At 46.0% G+C, this 18,805-nt stretch overlaps 1 protein-coding gene across 1 annotated transcript in view; it reads right to left on the bottom strand.

Moving 5' to 3' along the window:
- The window catches only part of htra1b (HtrA serine peptidase 1b), a 57,958-nt gene that overhangs the window by 38,346 nt on the left and 807 nt on the right, over nt 1-18,805 (bottom strand). The window contains exon 2 of the mRNA XM_038821798.1: nt 729-828. Coding sequence (XP_038677726.1) covers nt 729-828 — 100 coding nt within the window. The remainder of the gene's footprint in view (nt 1-728; nt 829-18,805) is intronic.

Genomic DNA, 18,805 nt, shown 5'->3' with positions numbered 1-18,805 from the left:
GCCGGGTCACCGATTCTCCGGCGACTGGAGAATCGGCGCCAATTGCGCCATTGGCATCGCCTCCGGGTCATTCGGGGGCCATTGAAAGCAGCCCCCTCCCTGGCGATTCACCACGCCTCAACGGGCCGAGTGCCCGCCAAATCCCACAATCGTGGGTTACGTATAGTCCTACCCGGCGGGACCTCAGAGTTCTGGCTGCGGGGACCGTCCTGGTGGGGGTGGCGGAGGGATCCGTCTCTGGGGGGGGGGGGGGGCCTCCACGATGGCCAGGCCTGCAATAGGGGCATACCGATCGGCGGGTGGGCTAATTCTGGGGGGGGCGATCTTTCTCCGTGCTGGGCCCCTGTACGGCTCTGCCATATTGCCTGGGGGCTGGCGCGAATCCGGCAACCCACGCGCATGTATGGACAGGTGCCGGCCAATGCTCAGACCCGCGCTGGCCGTGGCGCGCCGGCTTTCGAGCGCCGGAACAGCGGACACCACTCCGGCGCCGTACTAGCCCCCTAGGAAGGGGTGAATGCCTGGGCCTGGAGGCGCTCGCGCCGGTTTTGACGCTGGCATCAACACTTGGCTGGGATTTCGGAGAATCCTGGCCCTTAGGTTTAAAAACATTTCCCTCAATAAATGACAGAAAATCTTTTACTCGTCATCACCTATCTGCGGGATGTTATTGACAATCTGACTTTTAGAGCAACTGCATGAAGCAAATCAATAAAAAGATTACATACCGACGAAAAAGTTCAATGTGAACCACAGCAGGAGCAATCTTATCCACCACATCCGCAATAAAATTATATTTATGTCGCAGACTGTTTGGATCATTCTGACCTGTAGGTAAAAAAATGTTTAAATGAGACAATTGGGTGGTAACTAGTGAAATAATTAGCCTCCCCATTGCTCTATGGCAGCCTGATGTTAACATGCCGATGAAGTGTCCCGCTTCTTGACAACAGCACTGCTACATGCCATGAAACCCATTCTGGTTAAGTAATATGCAGCAGATTGGGGACATATTGCACATTTCTTCATTGCCACTGCCCTTTTCCACCATGAGGGAGTTAATATCAAGGCCACAGAGTACAAAAGTAACAGCAACTTATATTTATAAAATGTCTTAACCGTTATAAAATGTCCAACGGTGGAACGAAAAGAAATGACATCTGGTCACATAAGGAGACATTAGATCAGGTAACCAAAAGTTTGACAAAGAGGTTAATTTTAAGGAATTTTTAGAAGGAGGAAAGTGAGGTAAGAAAGGCAGAGAGGTGGAGGGCGGGTTTCCAGAGCTTAGGGCCAATGCAATGGAGGGTGCAACCACTAATGGCGAAACAAGTAAAAACACAATTGCTCGAGGCCAGAATTAGAGCAGTGCCAATACCTGGGAGGATGCTGGAGTTGGAGGAGATTACAGAGATAGGGAGAGACAAGGCTATTGAGGGATTTGGAAAAAAGGATGAGAATTCTGAAATCAAACAAATAAGTTACGCTAACCCGTTATGAACCAATGGTTAGGCGTCAGCTGGAGTATTTTGACAACATGCGCATCAGACAAACAAAGGATGCTAAGGTCTTGGGGACGGTGCAGACAGAACTGACTGGAAATGTAGCAGGGATGAAGGATGTTGGTTATGTGGTGAAATGCGAAAAGCTAAGATTGTTCTCCTTAGAGGGCAAAAAGGTTAAGAGGAGGTTTATTGGAGGGGGGCGATCCTCCGATTGCGGGACTAAGTGTCCGCGCCGTCGTGAACGCTGTCGCGTTTCACGATGGTGGGAAACGGGCATGGGGACGACCGATTCTGTCCCCCACAAGGGGCCAGCACGGCGCTGGAGTGGTTCCCGCCGCTCCAGCCTCCCTTCCCGGCGCCAAATGGGTGCCACGCCAACACACACATGCGCAGTTGGGCCGCGCCAATCCGTGCATTCGCGGGGGACTTCTTCAGCACACCGGCCCCTACGCAACATGGCGTGGGGGTTCAGGGGCCGGCCCAGTTTGGGGCTCGGAGAATCGCGCCCGAGATGTTTAACATTGAGCATTCCCCACTGGCAGATGAGCTGGTAACCAGGGGACATATATTTAAGATAATCGGCAAAAAAAAGAAGGAAGATGAGAATTTTTATGCAGTAAATGATGATGACGTGGAATGGCAGTATCAGAAAAGACTGGTGAAAACATACTCAATAATAACTTGTAAAAAACAGTTGTGTAAATACTTGAAGGGACAAAAACGTGTAGGCTATGGGGAAGGAAGCAGGGGATTGGGATTATTGAGATATCGCTTTTAAAGAACTAGCACAGGCACAGTAGACAGAATGGTCTCTTTCTATACTTAATGATTCTAAGTCCATACCATGCTATGTGACCAAAGGATAGGTGGGGTGTTGGTTTGGGGTGCGATCTAAGGGAAACGTTTTGAAGTGTAATTTAGAACACAGACACTACCACCCTGGCAGTGCCCCTGCCACCTTGGTGGTGCCACCTGGGCGGCAGTGGCAAGGTGTCATATTCCAGAAGGGCCAATGGGCCACCCTGCCCTGTCTCTGCCCACACAGAGGACTCCAATGGCTTGGAAGACCCCCCTGGGTGCTGTTTTGCCTGGTCCATGTTTGTGTAGACTAGCACTCAATATCACCCTGCTGGGGTCTCCCTGGGGAGGCCGACAGATGCCGGATGGATCCAGTGACGGCATGTCCAAGGCTTGGTTCCACCCATTCAGGCGCAGCGCGGCCAGTATGAAATATTGGCTAAAGGAATAGGGTACAAAGGTAAGGGAGTGTGTCCCAGTTGTATAAGGCATTGGTGAGACCACACCTGGATTGTGCACCATTATTTAAGGAACGATGTAGTGGCATTAGCTCACAGGAGGTTCAGTAGATTGATTCCAGAGATGAGGGGTTTATCTTATGAAGAGAGACTGAGCCGTTTAGGCCGATGCTCCCTGGAATTTGGAAAAATGAGGGGAGATCAAATTGAGGTATATAAGATGTTAAGTAGACATGGAACAGATGCTTTCTCTTGCGGGGCTCTCTAGAACAAGAGGTCATAGTCTCAGGTTAAGGGGTAGCAAATTTAAAACAGAGATGAGGAGAAACTACTTATGAATCTGTGAAACTCTCTACCCCAGAGTACGATGGATGCTGGGACAGTAAGTAAATTTAAGAAGGTGTTAGATTTTTAATTGGTAAGGGGTTGATGGTTTATGGAAAATAGGCAGATGGTGAAGTTGAGGCCATGGTGAGATTAGCCATGGGTTGAGGCCATGATGGAGCAGGCTTGAGAGGTCGTAGGTCTAGGCATCTAAAAACTGCCAAAGTCCTTGAGGAGTACAGTCAAACTAAGGAGGAACTTAAACGTGGAATTAAGAGAGCTAAAAGGGGCTATGAAATGTCTTTAGCAAACATGGTCAAGGAGAATCCCAAGGCTTTTAATGCATATATTAGCAAGAGAAAGGGTAGGCTCACTCAAGGACAATGGAGGGAAGTTATGTGTGGAACAGGAAGTGGGTGAAATCCTTAATGAGTACTTTGTATTTGTATTCACCACGGAGAAGGACATGACGGATGTTGAGGTCAGGAATAGGTGTATGAATGATCTTGAGAATGTCAATATATCAAAGGAGTAAGCGTTGAGTGTCCCAAATTGGATTAAGGTAGACAAGTCTCCGGGCCAGATGGAATGCATCCAGTGTTATTGCGGGAGACAAGTGGAGAAATAACTGGGGTCTTAACAGATATCTTCACATCCTCTTTGACCACAGGCAAGGTTCCAGGAGACTGGAGAATAACCAATGTTATCCCCTTGTTTAAGAAAGGAAGCAGGGATAATCCAGCAAATCAGTGGTGGAGAAGCTTTTGGAAAAGGTACTGAGACACAGGATATATGCACAATTAGAGGGAAATGGACTAGCTAGTGACAGGCAGCATGGTTTTGTATGTGGAAGGTCATGTCTCACCAACTTGATTGAGTGTTTTGAAGAGGTGACAAAGAAAATTGATGAGGGAAGGGCTGTGGATGTAGTTTATATGGACTTTAGTAAGGTATTTGACAAGGTCCCACATGGCTGACTGGTACAAAAACTAAAATCACATGGAATTCGGGGTGGGCTGGCTCGACGGATACAGATCTAGCTTGTTTATAGAAGAGAGAGTAGCGGTGGAAGGATATTTTTCAGAATGTAGATCTGTAGCTAGTGGTATTTCACAAGAATCAGTGCCGGGACCTCTGCTATTTGTAGTATATATAAATGATCTGAAGGAAAATGTGGGTGGTCCAATTAGTACGTTTGCGGATGACACGAAGATTGGCGGACTTGCTGATAGTACCAAGGATTGTCAGAGGATAAAACAGGATATAGATAGATTGGAGACTTGGGCAGAGAAATGGCAGGTGGAGTTTAATCCGGACAAATGTGAGGTGATTATACTGTAAATGGCAGAACCCTTAGGAAGATTAACATACAGAGGGATCTGGGCGTGCAGGTCCACATTTCCCCAAAAGTGGCAACACAGGTTGCCATGGTGATAATGAAGGCATATGGCATGCTTGCCTTCATCAGCCGCGGCACTGAGTACAGGAGTTGGGAAATCATGTTGCATCTGTATATAACCCTGGTTAGGCCGTACTTGGAGTAATGCGAGCAGTTTTGGTCACCACATTATCAGAGGGACATGGAGGCTTTGGAGAGAGTGCAGAGAAGGTTCACCAGGATGTTGCCTGATCTCGGGGGTGTTGGCTATGAGGAGAGGTTGAATAAACTAGGATTATTTTCACTGGAAAGACAGAGGCTGAGGGGAGACCTGATAGAGGTCTATAAAATTGTGAGAGGCAAAGACAGGGTATATACTCAGAGGCTTTTTCCAAGGATGGAAGTGTCAATTACAAGGGGCACAGGTTCAAGGTGAGAAGGGGAAAGTTTAAGGGAGATGTGTGGGGTACGTTTTTCCACATAGAGAGTGGTGGGTGCCTGGAATGCGCTGCCAGAGGATGTGGTGGAATCAGGCACATAAGCAACATTTAAGAGGCATCTGGATGGGTACACGAATAGGGAGGAAATAGAGGGATACGGACCGAGTAAGGGCAGAAGGTTTTGTTTATAGCTCGGGCATCACAATCAGCACAGGCTTGGAGTGCTGAAGGGCCTGCTTCTGTGCTGTACTTTTCTTTGTTCTTCTTTGTAATGAGCATGAACAATCATCATGCGTACATCGAACTGATCACTATGGATTATGTGGTGAGGACATGGATTTTGACCATCCCACATGAAGGTATCAGAGAGGTTGATCCAGAGTTTTGAGGAGATAACAGAAATTAATACTTCTTGGAAATTGGTTCTGTTAATCTGCTTCTAAGAAATTTAAAGCCGTCCCTATGGATTTCCAAGTAGAACATAATTGATTCCTCTCTCTGCTGTGCTTTCTTTCCCATTGTTCAACAACTGACACACAGTGAAAATGATAAAGAATTACACTGAGGTTGGATTATTAGAGTAATTTGTTCCGAATTATGGAATATGCACAAAATTAAGTGATGAACAGACTTTTTCCACCGACTAAAAACAAAAAAAATCTCCACAGTAATATCAGCTGTGGTCTTAATAGGAAAAAAACATGGTTATATTGACATCTGCATGACATTTATTCCTGAAGCCATTACGCATATTTTGTCACTTAATCGTCCAGCTTTTCCCATCATCGGTGAAGCTTATGCACAAATATGTGCAGATTCATCTGGTTCATTGGCTGTGGTGAGGATTTCCTCTTCTTGCTGCAACAGGAACTAGTATCGGAAAAAAGAGCAAGCTCTTCCAAAGTTAGCACATTTCCAATGAAGCCATGGTCCCTAGTGACATCACATGCCCCCCCCAGGTCAGTCTTCGGCTCAGCGGGAGGTGAGATTTTATTGTGACTTCTAATATTTCAAAACAGTTGACAGTTTTTAAAACCGTTATAAAATTTTAAATACTTCGAACACTTTTATAACAGTTTTTAAAGAGTCTGCGGGATCTGTACTTCAGGTATCAATGACATCCAGATCCTCAACCCCCAACCCAGGTCTTCTTTTAACCATCATGTCACCCCGTGGCTCAACTCCCCACCCCAGTTCCTCTCTCTCTCTCTCTCTCCATTGTAGCCCTCACTTGTGTCAAACATCCCAGCATTTGCTGCTACTGAGAAAGTTTTCTTTTTATTTACTCCAGGTTTGTGCTGTTTAGTTCACAGTAACATTGCTTCAACTTGTATTACCCTCATGATCTGTGGGCTGATTACAGAAGTTCACCATGCCTAAATACTGATATTATCTTCAAAATTATGTAAAATTACTTGAAGTATCGTGTTTAAAAAGAAACATGGGGGGGTTTTGTAAAGAAGGCTTCTCATCATCTTTAACAACAATGCAGCCATTCAGATTAAATAATAGCTTTTGACTGATAAAGTGCTAGAATGTCCCCCAGTACTGAGCTTTACAAAAAAGGGTGAGGTTTGGCTGAACAACAACAGAAGACAGTTCTGTGAACACACAGGCAATTACCAGTCTCCAAAACATGTTTTCAGACAGCACTAAGCCTCCATCCAGTCATTGCAAAGAACAAAGTATTTTCTTAATATCAGTTGGACAGTTTCCACCCCACCATTTTCCATTGACTCATGTCCAACAGCAGTCATTATAAATGAGAATACTGCTGAATCAGTCTGCATAAAATTGAGTATTTGGCAGACCCACCAAGTTTAGACGTCCTAGATTGTAATTTTGAACATTAATTATTTCTGATATCGTCCGATGCATCAGAAATGTCAGTGGTGCATCATAGTCAATCCATGTTATTCAATTAATTTATACACTGGGAGAATGATTGCCCAGATGTGTGAGATGTAACAAAATTGTTAAGCATCTATATAGATCAGGCTTACAACATTATTAAACATTGTGCACAGAGAAGATCTTTCCCTAGATTTCCAAGATACTATTGACTTGCCAAATGGTTGGCGTTTTGCTGCACTATGTTTTTGCATAGAATCATAGAATTTACAGTGCAGAAGGAGGCCATTCGGCCCATCGAGTCTGCACCAGCCCTTGGAAAGAGCACCCCACCTAAGCCCACCCTATCCCAGTGACCCCACCCAATCTTTTTGGACACTAAGAGCAAGTTAGCATGGCCAATGCACCTAACCTGCATAGCTTTGGACTGTGGGAGCAAACCAGAGCACCTGGAGGAAACCCAAGCACCTGGAGGAAACCCAAGCAGACACGGGGAGAACGTGCAGACACAGACAGTGACCCAAGCCGGGAATCAAACCTGTGACCCTGGAGCTGTGAAGCAACAGTATTAACTACTGTAGTACCGTGCTGCCCTTAGGCGCTTATCAGGTATCTGTAAAGAAAGCATGTGGAAAGTTCTCTCAACAACTCAGCAGTTTGATTGCTTTTGAAAATGCATTCCTTCAAATTGTAACAAAGAAGACGACGAAACAGAGCTTTCCAAAAAAATTAAATAAAGGCTCTTATTCAATCAAATTATTATCACATACTTTACTAAATTATGGTTTGTTGCTGGTTACATACAATATATTTACAGATAAATGTAGTGAGCACTTTACTTTGCCTTGTATATTTTGTTAACAGGATATACATACATTGGGCGGGTTTCTCTGAAACGGCAGCTAAGTGTTGACGCCGGCATAAACACCGGTGCGTTTAACTCTGGCGTCAACGGGCCCCTTGGCCCAGCTCCGGCTGCCGATACAGGGCCCTGTACTTCCAGCCGCGGGTCCGTGCATGCCCGCGACGGCCGGCTGTGGTGGCAGCCCCGCGCAACATGGCAGATCCACATAGCGGACCGGCCCCCGCATATAGGCCCTCCCCCCAGATTGCACCCACCCGCAGATCGGTGGCCCCCGATCGTGGGCCTGGCCGTCCTGGAGGCCCCCAATCCCCCACCACCTGGTGATCCCCCGCCCCCCACCAGGGCGGCTGTGGACTGAGTCCGCAGCTGCCAACCCGAGTGCCCGCCGGGTGGAACCATGTTAGAACCACGTCGACGGGAACTCGGCCAGCTGTCGGCTGAGAATCGCCACGGGGGCCTCTTTCAATGGCCCCCGACTGGTGCCTCGTCAGCCGCGCGCGTGCAACTGGCGGCGATTCTCCGGTCCGCAGAGAATCGCAAGAATGCGTTGGACCCGATCGCGGGTCTGATGTCCCATTCTCCGTCCCCGCGCCGAGCTCTATTTCGGTGCGGAGGCTCGGAGAATCCCGCCCAGGAATGGGAGAAATAGGCCATTCGGCACCTCATATCTGCTCTGTCATTAATAAGATCATGGTTGATCTGCTTGTCTTTCGAATTCCACATTCCCATCTACTTTTGATACCCCTTGCCTAACAAGAATCTATTTACCTCTGCCGCCTTAAAAATATTCAATGACCCCGCCTCCACCGCCTTCTGAGACAGGGAGTTCCAAAGTATCCTCTTGACAGAAAATAATTCTCCTTATCTCGGTCCTAAAAGGGCAACTCTTTATTTTAAAACAGTGCCCTCAAGTCCTAGACTCACCCACAAGAGGAAACATTCTTTCCAGTCCACCTTGTCAAGATCATTTCGGATCTTATCTACTGTAATCAAGTTACCCCATAATCTTCAACATTCCAGTGTAATCAAGCCCAGCCTGTCTAACCTTTTCTCATAAGACAGACATTCCAGGTATCAATCTAGTAAACACCCTCTACACTGCCTCCAATGGATTTACAAGGATCCCGCCCCTTGTTTTCTTTTCAGACTGACCAAGCACAGCTGGCATTTAGAATACATCTTTGTTTTCTGTTTCTGAAGCTAGAATACTAATATACATTGCCCTTTGTTTATCAGAAGTCCTTTCTCTTCTTGCGTTCAGTGACCCTTGGACGACAGGTCAGGACAAGAAGTAACCTTACACATGGTGTCACCCAGTATGATGCACCATAGAATGAAGTTTGGTGCACGAGACTCTTGAAGGATGGCAGATGGGAAGACATCCTGGGTGCCAGGGTGGCATAGTGGTTCTCACTGCTGCCTCACCGCGCCATGATCAAGGATTCAAATTTGACCTTGGGTGACTGTGTGGAGTTTGCACATTCTCCCCTGTGTGGGTTTCCTCGGGTGCTTCGGTTTCCTCCTACAATCCAACGATGTGCAGGTTAGGTGGATTGGCCATGATAAATTGCCCCCAAGTATCCAAAGGTTAGGTGGGGTTAAGGGGTTACAGGGATAGGGCTGGGGATTGGGAATAGGTAGGGTGCACTTTCAGAGGGTTGGTGCAGACTCAATGGGCCGAGTGCCCTCCTTCTGCTCTGTAGGGATTCTATGATTTAAAAGACGCGTAAACAACTTGGGAACTGCGAAGTCTGTATGTCTTCGCAGAGCCTGTGAGAGGAACTGATAAGGCCGGAGATGTGTTTTGGGAAAAGACTGCATCAGACCTCAAAAGGCTAGAATATAGCCAGAAATGTGGTTTAAAGGGACGCTGCTTTAGGGCTCTCTGTTGCAGTCATGGTGGAATAGTCACCACTGAAGATGAGAGGAAAATGAAAATGAAATGAAAATCGCTTATTGTCACGAGTAGGCTTCAATGAAGTTACTGTGAAAAGCCCCTAGTCACCACATTCCGGCGCCTGTCCGGGGAGGCTGGTATGGGAATCGAACCGTGCTGCTGGCCTGCTTGGTCTGCTTTAAAAGCCAGCGATTTAGCCTGGTGAGCTAAACCAGGAATGGAGTGACTGACCATAGTACCCACCATAAGGTTACTCAGCAACTTGGTAATGTATCTACCAAGGGGGTGATAACACATGTACCATTTTGGGCAGCTGTCGTGGAACAGACCAATTTGAGGTTATTGTTTGCGCTTTAGAAAAATCTATTTTTCTTCTGATATGTATCAAGTACTTTCTCCTTTCAATAAAGTTACCCTTCTCTCTTTTTACAATTATAATTGAAATAAGGTTGTTCAATAATGACTGTCTGCAGTTGAGAACATATTAGTCTTGCTCAGTGCAACACTCAACAGAAAGACATCAATGAAGATGGGATGCAATTCTCAGTGTTGATTGTGGGATTTGGGTTTAGTGGATGTTCAAGTGCAAAAGTTTGAGGGCATCGAATTTCACAGGTTACTGAAGAGTATTTCTTACTCCCTAATGGCTGTTTTCACAACCCATGGGATTAATAGTACTCTTTCTGGTACATTGACAAATCTTTCTAAGGTGTCAGTGGGTGGTAGGTTGTTCTTGAGCCTTGTGTGGGTCTGGGTTTTCCTCCTGTGTTTTGACTTTAGTGGGCTCTGAAGTGAATTGCTGTGTTTAGTTAGATTTTAATTTGGCACGCGACCATTTGATTCTCCAATGACTAATTCCAATCAGATTTCATTTGGATTTCCTTTAGATTTCCAGAGAGTTTGAGGATGTATTACTTTCTCTTTTTCCTTCACCTCTGAAATGGGTTTCCCCCAATCTGTACCATATCCTCTGGGGCGCTACTGCCAACAGGGAACAGTCCAGCTTCTGTTGCATTCTCCTGTGGCACTTCAACTAGATGAGGCATCTCCCCCATTTTCTGTTGGTCTGCTTGGAAAATTTCCTGGTCCCTATTTAAATCTTGGAAGGAGTTCTCTGCTAACCGTTTATCTGCTGCATTTCCTTCAACCTCTACGGCCTCTATTCCAGCACTTTTGCTTTCTTGTGAATTGATCCTGGCCCCTTTAAATTCTGAGAGTTCTATCCTGGCCCCTAAAGAGCTGGTGTGTAATGCAGAACAATGCCAGCAGTGCAGGTTCAATTCCCATACCGGCCTCCCCGAACAGGGGCCGGAATATGGCGACTAGGGACTTTTCACAGTAACTTCACTGAAGCCTACTTGTGACAATAAGTGATTATTATTATTATTATTATTTAAATTCTGAGAGTTCAATCCTGGCCCCTTTAAACTCGGAGAGTTCTATCCTGGCCCCTTTAAACTTTATTGGCTGTCCTGTAGCTTCCTTAACCTTTACTGGCTCCATTGCCACCTGGCAGATTTTTGGGATTCTGCCAGCTCTCTGCATCTGTGCAGAATTTTGTTTGTTTCCCTCAGTCTTTGTGGACTGCCCTCGACTCTTTGGGGATGATACCTTCCAACGGGATTGTGGTGATATGCATCACTGTAAATACACAAAGAGTTAATGTAAATACACTATGACTAAGTAAATACTAGAGGGAGCACCAGAGACGTGCAGACTTACAGCTAATGAACATATAGAATAGGATACGACCAATGAGCAGTCAAGACACCCAGAGATGACACTACCACAAGGGGGCATTACACAACCCATATATAAGGACAGGACACACATTCTCTGTCTCTTTCCACAAGTCACACTTAGAGAGTAGGACAGGGGCAGATCAGAAGCATCACACCCACCACGTGGCTTAGAGCAGACTGGTTAGTTCGACTGAGTTACTATTGCAAGATTAGCAGGAGAGTCGAACTCAGAGAACTGTGCTAATGGTTCAATAAATCACATTGAACTTAATTCAAAGTCTGGAGTATCTTTTGGTCTAAGCTGCATCGGGTTGCAGCCTGTGTTATCCCAGAGTACATAACACAACAGGGATAAGTCATTTCCTACATGATAAGCCATTTCCTAATAAAAGGTCTAACCTCTGCATGGGCACGCTTGGGATCACTCCCAACATCTCCAGCCCTGTAACTAGGTTGCTATGCAGGTATATATCTTTATTAAAGGAATTTCTAACATTCTCCAACACACTGCTTTCAGCTCAAAAATCTATTTTTCCTGCCATAAACAAAGTTTGCAAAGAACCAATATCTCTGAGATTGCTGATCCCCTTTCTCAAGCATTTCCAAAAAAAACCTAGGGTCAAGTTCCCTTTAAAAAAAAGTCCTGGTAGGTATTCTGGTCATCTGACACATTGGAACACAGGCTAATGACTTTCTTGGCGACAAATACTGTCTTGGACGGCAGCACCCCCTGTTGATCTTTTGATATATCATTAACTCTCTCAGTTGTCCAGGCTTTCCACACTTAAAAACAGAGTGGGCTACCTCCCTCTAGCCAATAAGAATCATAGGATTCAAGTTTACTTTGAGTTAGGGTGTGTGTGTGTGTGTGTTAATTTATAGTCATCTGCTATGATGGCTCCTTGTCTAGCTTTGGAGACTCTTTGTTCCTCCACAGAGGACCAGAATACCTACTAGGATGTTTGTTTAAAGGGAAGATGGAATGGGAAATGACTTTGAACTCAGCGAAGAGAATCACATTTTTTGAGGTTCTCATATCAATCCCAAAAACGTTAATTGACCCTTTCAATTTTGCAGAAAGTTCAGAAGGTTTTGCAGTACTCGTGATAGGCAGTCAGTATCTGTTGAACTTTCATCAGACAATGGGGAACAAACTTCACAGACTTTTCCTGTCAGTCTGCTTTGCAGGAGAAGTGTCTGAACCTCCTTTGGCCACTGTGATTTCTTTGTAAGCTTTCAAATGAGACAAAAGCGCTTCCATGTTCCCTTATCAAACTTTGGCATCAGTTATGAGCATTTTAAGAGCTTAACACTCAGTCTTGAGTTACAGGAAGTTACTTCATTAATCGTTTCCTCACTGGGTATAGATAGAGGCTCTTTCTCAAATCAGTTCAAGCTACCTTTATTCCCTTTCATACCTTTCCCTATGGAAAGTTTGCTCTCTCTCCTTTTTCTGGAATTCACCTGCTTCCTTCCTTTCATCTCTCTTTTATTTTTGGGATTCTCTTTACTTTTTCTTACCTCACTCTTGCCTTTTTCTTTGCTTGAAGTTCTCCCTCCAGTCCCCGCTGCTCCAACTGTATATTGGCCACTGCTAACCTGTCCATTTCAGATGACAAATCCACTTTCTGTTCGTCAGGTTCAATTGAAAAAATGAGTGGCCTCAACCTTTTGGATTTCCTAGCTTTTGGTTGGACACCTATTTCTAAATACTGGCTGCACTCGATAAAATCAAATTACTGCGGATGCTGGAATCTGAAACCAAAGAGAAAATGCTGGAAAATCTCAGCAGGTCAGGCAGCATCTGTAGGGGGCGAAAAAAGCTAAGGTTTCGAGTCCCGATGACCTTTTGTCAAAGCTATAAGACAGAGAAAGTGGGAATTATTTATATTGTGGAGTGAGAATGAAAGATGAGTCATAGCTACAGAAACCCAGGGAAATGGGGTATTAATAGCCACATAAACCATGGGGAGAGTGCTAATAGCAGCCCCAGAGAGAACAAAAGGTGTTAAAGGCCAAACAGCAGAGAAACTAACATCAGAGGATAAACTGTGACCGATGTAGATGTGGGGTGTGGAAGGGGGAAGCAAAGGGGAGAAAGGGTAAGGAAAGGTGGATCAGATGGGGGGGGGGGGGGGGGGGGGGGGGGGAGGGGGGGGGGTTAAATACATATAAGGAAAGACGAGAAAGAAAGAAATGGTAAAAGACAGTTAAAATGAAATGGGATGAAAACAAATGGGTCGAAGTGGGGTAGAGCTAATCATCTGAAGTTGTTGAATTCAATGTTGAGACCGGAAGGTTGTAGCGTGCCTAATCGGAAGGTTACTGGCTGCACTCCTTTACTGTTCAATGAATCAGGCTTGTACACTATTCCAAGTGTTTTACTCTATTCTGAGGAGGTACTAGCCTCTATTGTGGACAGTTTAAGTATCTGGTACTGCAATCAAACTACAAACAAACCTGCCTGGGATGGTTTAAAATACTTATAGGGATCAATTTGATCATTTGTCTCTGATTCCCATCATGACTACAATTCCCAAACTTCTATTATAATCAGATGAGAGGGGCTGAATGACTCCCCTCTATCATTTGACTGCAACAAGGTTTTATTTTAAAAACTATATGCCCGCCAATTCAATGGGTGCTTAAATGTTATATGTGCTTTGGCAAAATCAACAGGTTTCCTTTAGTTTTTTTCAAAAAGTAAAGAGGATTCTACTCATTGTATTGGCTTGGTGTAAGAAAAATAATAAAAACGCTCCAACATTCACATCCGCACACACTCAGGTTCACGTACAATAATAGGTTAGACAGTGAGGGGTGGAACGGTGGCACAGTGGTTACCACTGCTGCCTACGGCGCTGAGGACCCGAGTTCAATCCCAACTCTGGATCACTGCCTGTGTGGAGTTTGCACATTCTTTCCGTGACTGCGTGGGTTTCACCCCCACAACCCAAAGATGTGCAGGTTGGGTGGATTGGCCGCGCTAAATTGTCCCATTAATTGGAAAAAATTATTGGGTTCTGTATAGTACTGGGATTGACAAAAGATAGGCCCATTTCCATAAAATATATTTATGTACCTGACTGTGAATTATATAGGTTTCAGGACATACCTTCAGCTACAACAAGGTAATCCTGAAACACACGCAAGCAAACGCACGCAAACACACAATTATTGGATAATTCCATTTTGGTAAAGATAAATGGCCTAAATTATCAAGAGTAATCTACAGTTGGAACAGCCTCATTCTTCAAGGGCTTTGAGATTTGATGCTCAAGTAGAATCGTTTTCATAGATATACACGCATGAAATTGATCACAGTACAGTACACATGTCCAAACATAATGGGCCAGAAATTTGGAGGATTGGCAACCGCAGTCGGATTGCCAGTGGATTCCCAGTCGGTTGCCAGTGGATTGCCAGTCGGATTGCCAGACGGATTGTCTGTCGGATTGCCAGATGGATTGTCAGTCAGTCGGATTCCCAGTGGGATTGCCAGTCGGATGTCCAGTCGGATTGTCAGTCAGAATGGCAATCGGATTGTCAGGATTTGCAGTCGGATTGTCAGTCAGTCGGATTGTCAGTCGGATTGTCTGTCAGATTGTCTGTCAGATTGTCTGTCAGATTGTCAGTCAGTCGGATTGTCAGTCAGTCAGATTGTCAGTCAGATTGTCAGTCAGTCGGATAGCCAGTCAGTCGGATTGTCAGTCAGTCGGATTGCCAGTCGGATTGCCAGTCGGACTGTCAGTCAGATTGTCAGTCGGATCGTCAGTCGGATTGTCAGTCAGTTGGATTGTCAGTCAGTCGGATTGTCAGTCAGTCGGATTGTTAGTCAGTCGGATTGCCAGTCGGATTGTCAGTCGGACTGTCAGTCGGATTGTCAGTCCGATTGTCAGCCAGTCGGATTGCCAGTCGGATTGTCAGTCGGATTGCCAGTCAGTCGGATCGCCAGTCAGATCGTCAGTTGGATCGTCAACCGGATTGTCAGTCGGATTGTCAGTCAGATTGCCAGTCGGATTGCCAGTCGGATTGTCAGTCAGTCGGATTGCCAGTCGGATTGCCAGTCGGACTGTCAGTCAGATTGTCAGTCGGATCGTCAGTCGGATTGTCAGTCAGTTGGATTGTCAGTCAGTCGGATTGTCAGTCAGTCGGATTGTCAGTCAGTTGGATTGCCAGTCAGTCGGATTGTCAGTCAGTCGGATTGCCAGTCGGATTGTCAGTCGGACTGTCAGTCCGATTGTCAGTCCGATTGTCAGCCAGTCGGATTGCCAGTCGGATTGCCAGTCAGTCGGATCGCCAGTCAGATCGTCAACCGGATTGTCAGTCGGATTGTCAGTCAGATTGCCAGTCGGATTGCCAGTCGGATTGTCAGTCAAATTGGCAATCGGATTGTCAGTATTTGCAGTCAGATTGCCAGGATTTGCAGTCAGATTGCCAGTCGGAGTGTCAGTCGGATTGCCAGTCGGATGGTCAGTCGGATTGCCAGTCAGTCGGATCGCCAGTCGGATTGCCAGTCAGTCGGATCGCCAGTCGGATCGTCAGTCGGGTCGTCAACCGGATTGTCAGTCGGATTGTCAGTCAGATTGCCAGTCGGATTGTCAGTCAAATTGGCAATCGGATTGTCAGCCAGTCGGATTGGCAATCGGATTGTCAGCATTTGCAGTCGGATTGTCAGGATTTACAGTTGGATTGTCAGTCGGATTGCCAGTCAGTCGGATAGCCAGTCGGATAGCCAGTCGGATAGCCAGTCGGATTGCCAGTCGATTGTCAGTCAGATTGGCAATCAGATTGTCAGGATTTGCAGTCGGATTGCCAGTCAGATTGTCAGTCGGATTGCCAGTCAGATTGCCAGTCGGATTGCCAGTCGGATTGCCAGTCGGATTGCCAGTCGGATTGCCAGTCGGATTGTCTGTCAGATTGTCAGTCAGTCGGATTGTCAGTCGGATTGCCAGTCGGATTGCCAGTCGGATTGTCAGTCAGTCGGATTGTCAGTCAGTCAGATTGTCAGTCGGATTGCCAGTCAGATTATCTGTCAGATTGTCAGTCGGATTGTCAGTCGGATTGTCAGTCAGTCGGATAGCCAGTCAGTCAGATTGTCAGTCAGTCGGATAGCCAGTCAGTTGGATTGTCAGTCTGTCGGATTGCCAGTCGGATTGCCAGTCGGACTGTCAGTCAGATTGTCAGTCGGATCGTCAGTCCGATTGTCAGTCCGATTGCCAGTCCGATTGTCAGTCAGTCGGATTGCCAGTCGGTTGTCAGTTGCATTGCCAGTCCGATTGCCAGTCGGATTGTCAGTGGGATTGCCAGTCGGATGTCCAGTCAGATTGGTAATCGGATTGGCCATTGGATTGTCAGGATTTGCAGTCGGATTGCCAGTCGGATTGTCAGTCAGTTGGATTGTCAGTCAGTCGGATTGTCAGTCAGTCGGATTGTCAGTCAGTTGGATTGCCAGTCAGTCGGATTGTCAGTCGGATTGTCAGTCGGACTGTCAGTCAGATTGTCAGTCCGATTGTCAGTCCGATTGTCAGCCAGTCGGATTGCCAGTCAGATTGTCAGTCCGATTGTCAGTCCGATTGTCAGCCAGTCGGATTGCCAGTCGGATTGTCAGTCGGATTGCCAGTCGGATTGCCAGTCGGGTTGCCAGTCAGTCGGATCGCCAGTCAGATCGTCAGTTGGATCGTCAACCGGATTGTCAGTCGGATTGTTAGTCAGATTGCCAGTCGGATTGCCAGTCGGATTGCCAGTCAAATTGGCAATCGGATTGTCAGTATTTGCAGTCAGATTGCCAGGATTTGCAGTCAGATTGCCAGTCGGAGTGTCAGTCGGATTGCCAGTCGGATGGTCAGTCGGATTGCCAGTCAGTCGGATCGCCAGTCGGATTGCCAGTCAGTCGGATCGCCAGTCGGATCGTCAGTCGGATCGTCAGTCGGATTGTCTGTCGGATTGTCAGTAAGAATGACAGTCGGATTGCCAGTCGGATCTTTTTTACTGACCTTAGTCATGAGTTCCACGTTTCTCACCTAATCTTCTGACCTGGTGAGAAATGTGCATCGTTCCTGCTCCTGGGACTCTTCAGTTTAGGGCAGCAAACCTGCACCCTATTTATGACACCAGGAGTGCAGTCAGAGATGTGGGTGATGGGGTAGTTAGGGGGTGGGAAATGGGAGTTGCGAGGGTGTTATGGGGGTTGGGGTCAAGAGGGTAGCCTGGGAGGGCAGTCGGTGTTTTGGAGTAGGGCCACTATAGTAACTCAGGAGTTAGAAATGGTCTCAACCCTTCGAATCTTTCTTTAAAGAGAATCGGGACCATTTGAAGTCTCTGATCCGAGTATCGAATAGTTCGAGGTGCAGGATAATTTCCCACTGGAGGTTTCAACTTCCCAATCAGCTGATGTGCAGACGTTGTCTGGGAACTTTGGCGGGAGGACCCTCACTGCATCTTTTGGGCCACCTCCCAGGTATGATCATACCCCGCCCCACTCCACTCTACTCTCCAAAACACACTTTATATTCTTCTCATAATAATGCTTTCCCTTAGCAATTTGCATTACGAACACCAGACCAGGTTTTTCAAATTACACTTTTAAACAAAGCCTCTACTCCACCTTTAACAGCAAATCCAGTACTGGATTTTACACCAACTCCTTTAGAATTTCTTTTGTCTTGACTTCTGTGCAAACTGTTCACAATTGCTTTAACTCTCGATTTCCAGACTGTATTAAAATGGCATCAAACATTTGATTTACCTTTAAAGGCTGCTGTCCCACTTTAAATCTGGTTACTGCAATTGTCTACACTTCATTGAATTCTTCTGAACAATACCTTGGTCTCTGTTCTCTTAACTTCAAGTGTCTTAAATTTTCTTTCTATTCCAATTCCCTAGTTATCTCAATTGTACGTTGTTCCTAATGAAGCTTACATCTTTACAACACCCTTGTCCTGTCCAGCTTCTCCTGGCATTTCCCACAGAGAGAGCTGTTCATTTCCCAGTGTCCTGTCTACAACTGCTCTGGCTTCCAGTTAAAACTAAAACTTAAAAGAGTCTCTATCTTACAAAGTCCCAGTTGCTAAGCAACGCCCAATACCTCTGCTGGTCTATTTATTATTCATGCTAGCCCTCTCTGAGCACAATAGAAACATAGTTGGAACTTAACTCCCACATATACAAACACCCATGCCCAGCATTAACATTTACACATTTAAAACTCCGGGCGAGATTCTCTGGCCCGTTATTGGCGAGTGGGAGGATCCTCTGGTCCCATCGCTGATAATGGAATTTTGTTGCCAAGAAACCCACCGCGGAGCTGTGCCATCGGCAGGCCAGGGATGTCCTGCTGCCGGAGGATCTCGCCCTATATCTTATTTCTAATGTTTACCAGCACAAATATAAATCCCTTAAAACTATCTTTATTTTACTAATAGTTCTGGGTCAATATTATACAGAGAATATGGCACACGCGAGAAAGTGTGGACTTTTTCTTTTGAATGAGAATGCTAAAGGGAGCAATGATGCTGAAGGTAACAATAATAACTATAATCTCAAGT

This window comes from Scyliorhinus canicula, chromosome 16 (genome assembly GCF_902713615.1).
Source record: "Scyliorhinus canicula chromosome 16, sScyCan1.1, whole genome shotgun sequence".
NCBI classification, from domain to species: Eukaryota; Metazoa; Chordata; class Chondrichthyes; order Carcharhiniformes; family Scyliorhinidae; genus Scyliorhinus; species Scyliorhinus canicula.
The sequence above is the reverse complement of the archived record's forward strand: the minus strand, read 5'-3'. Positions and strand labels throughout refer to the sequence as shown.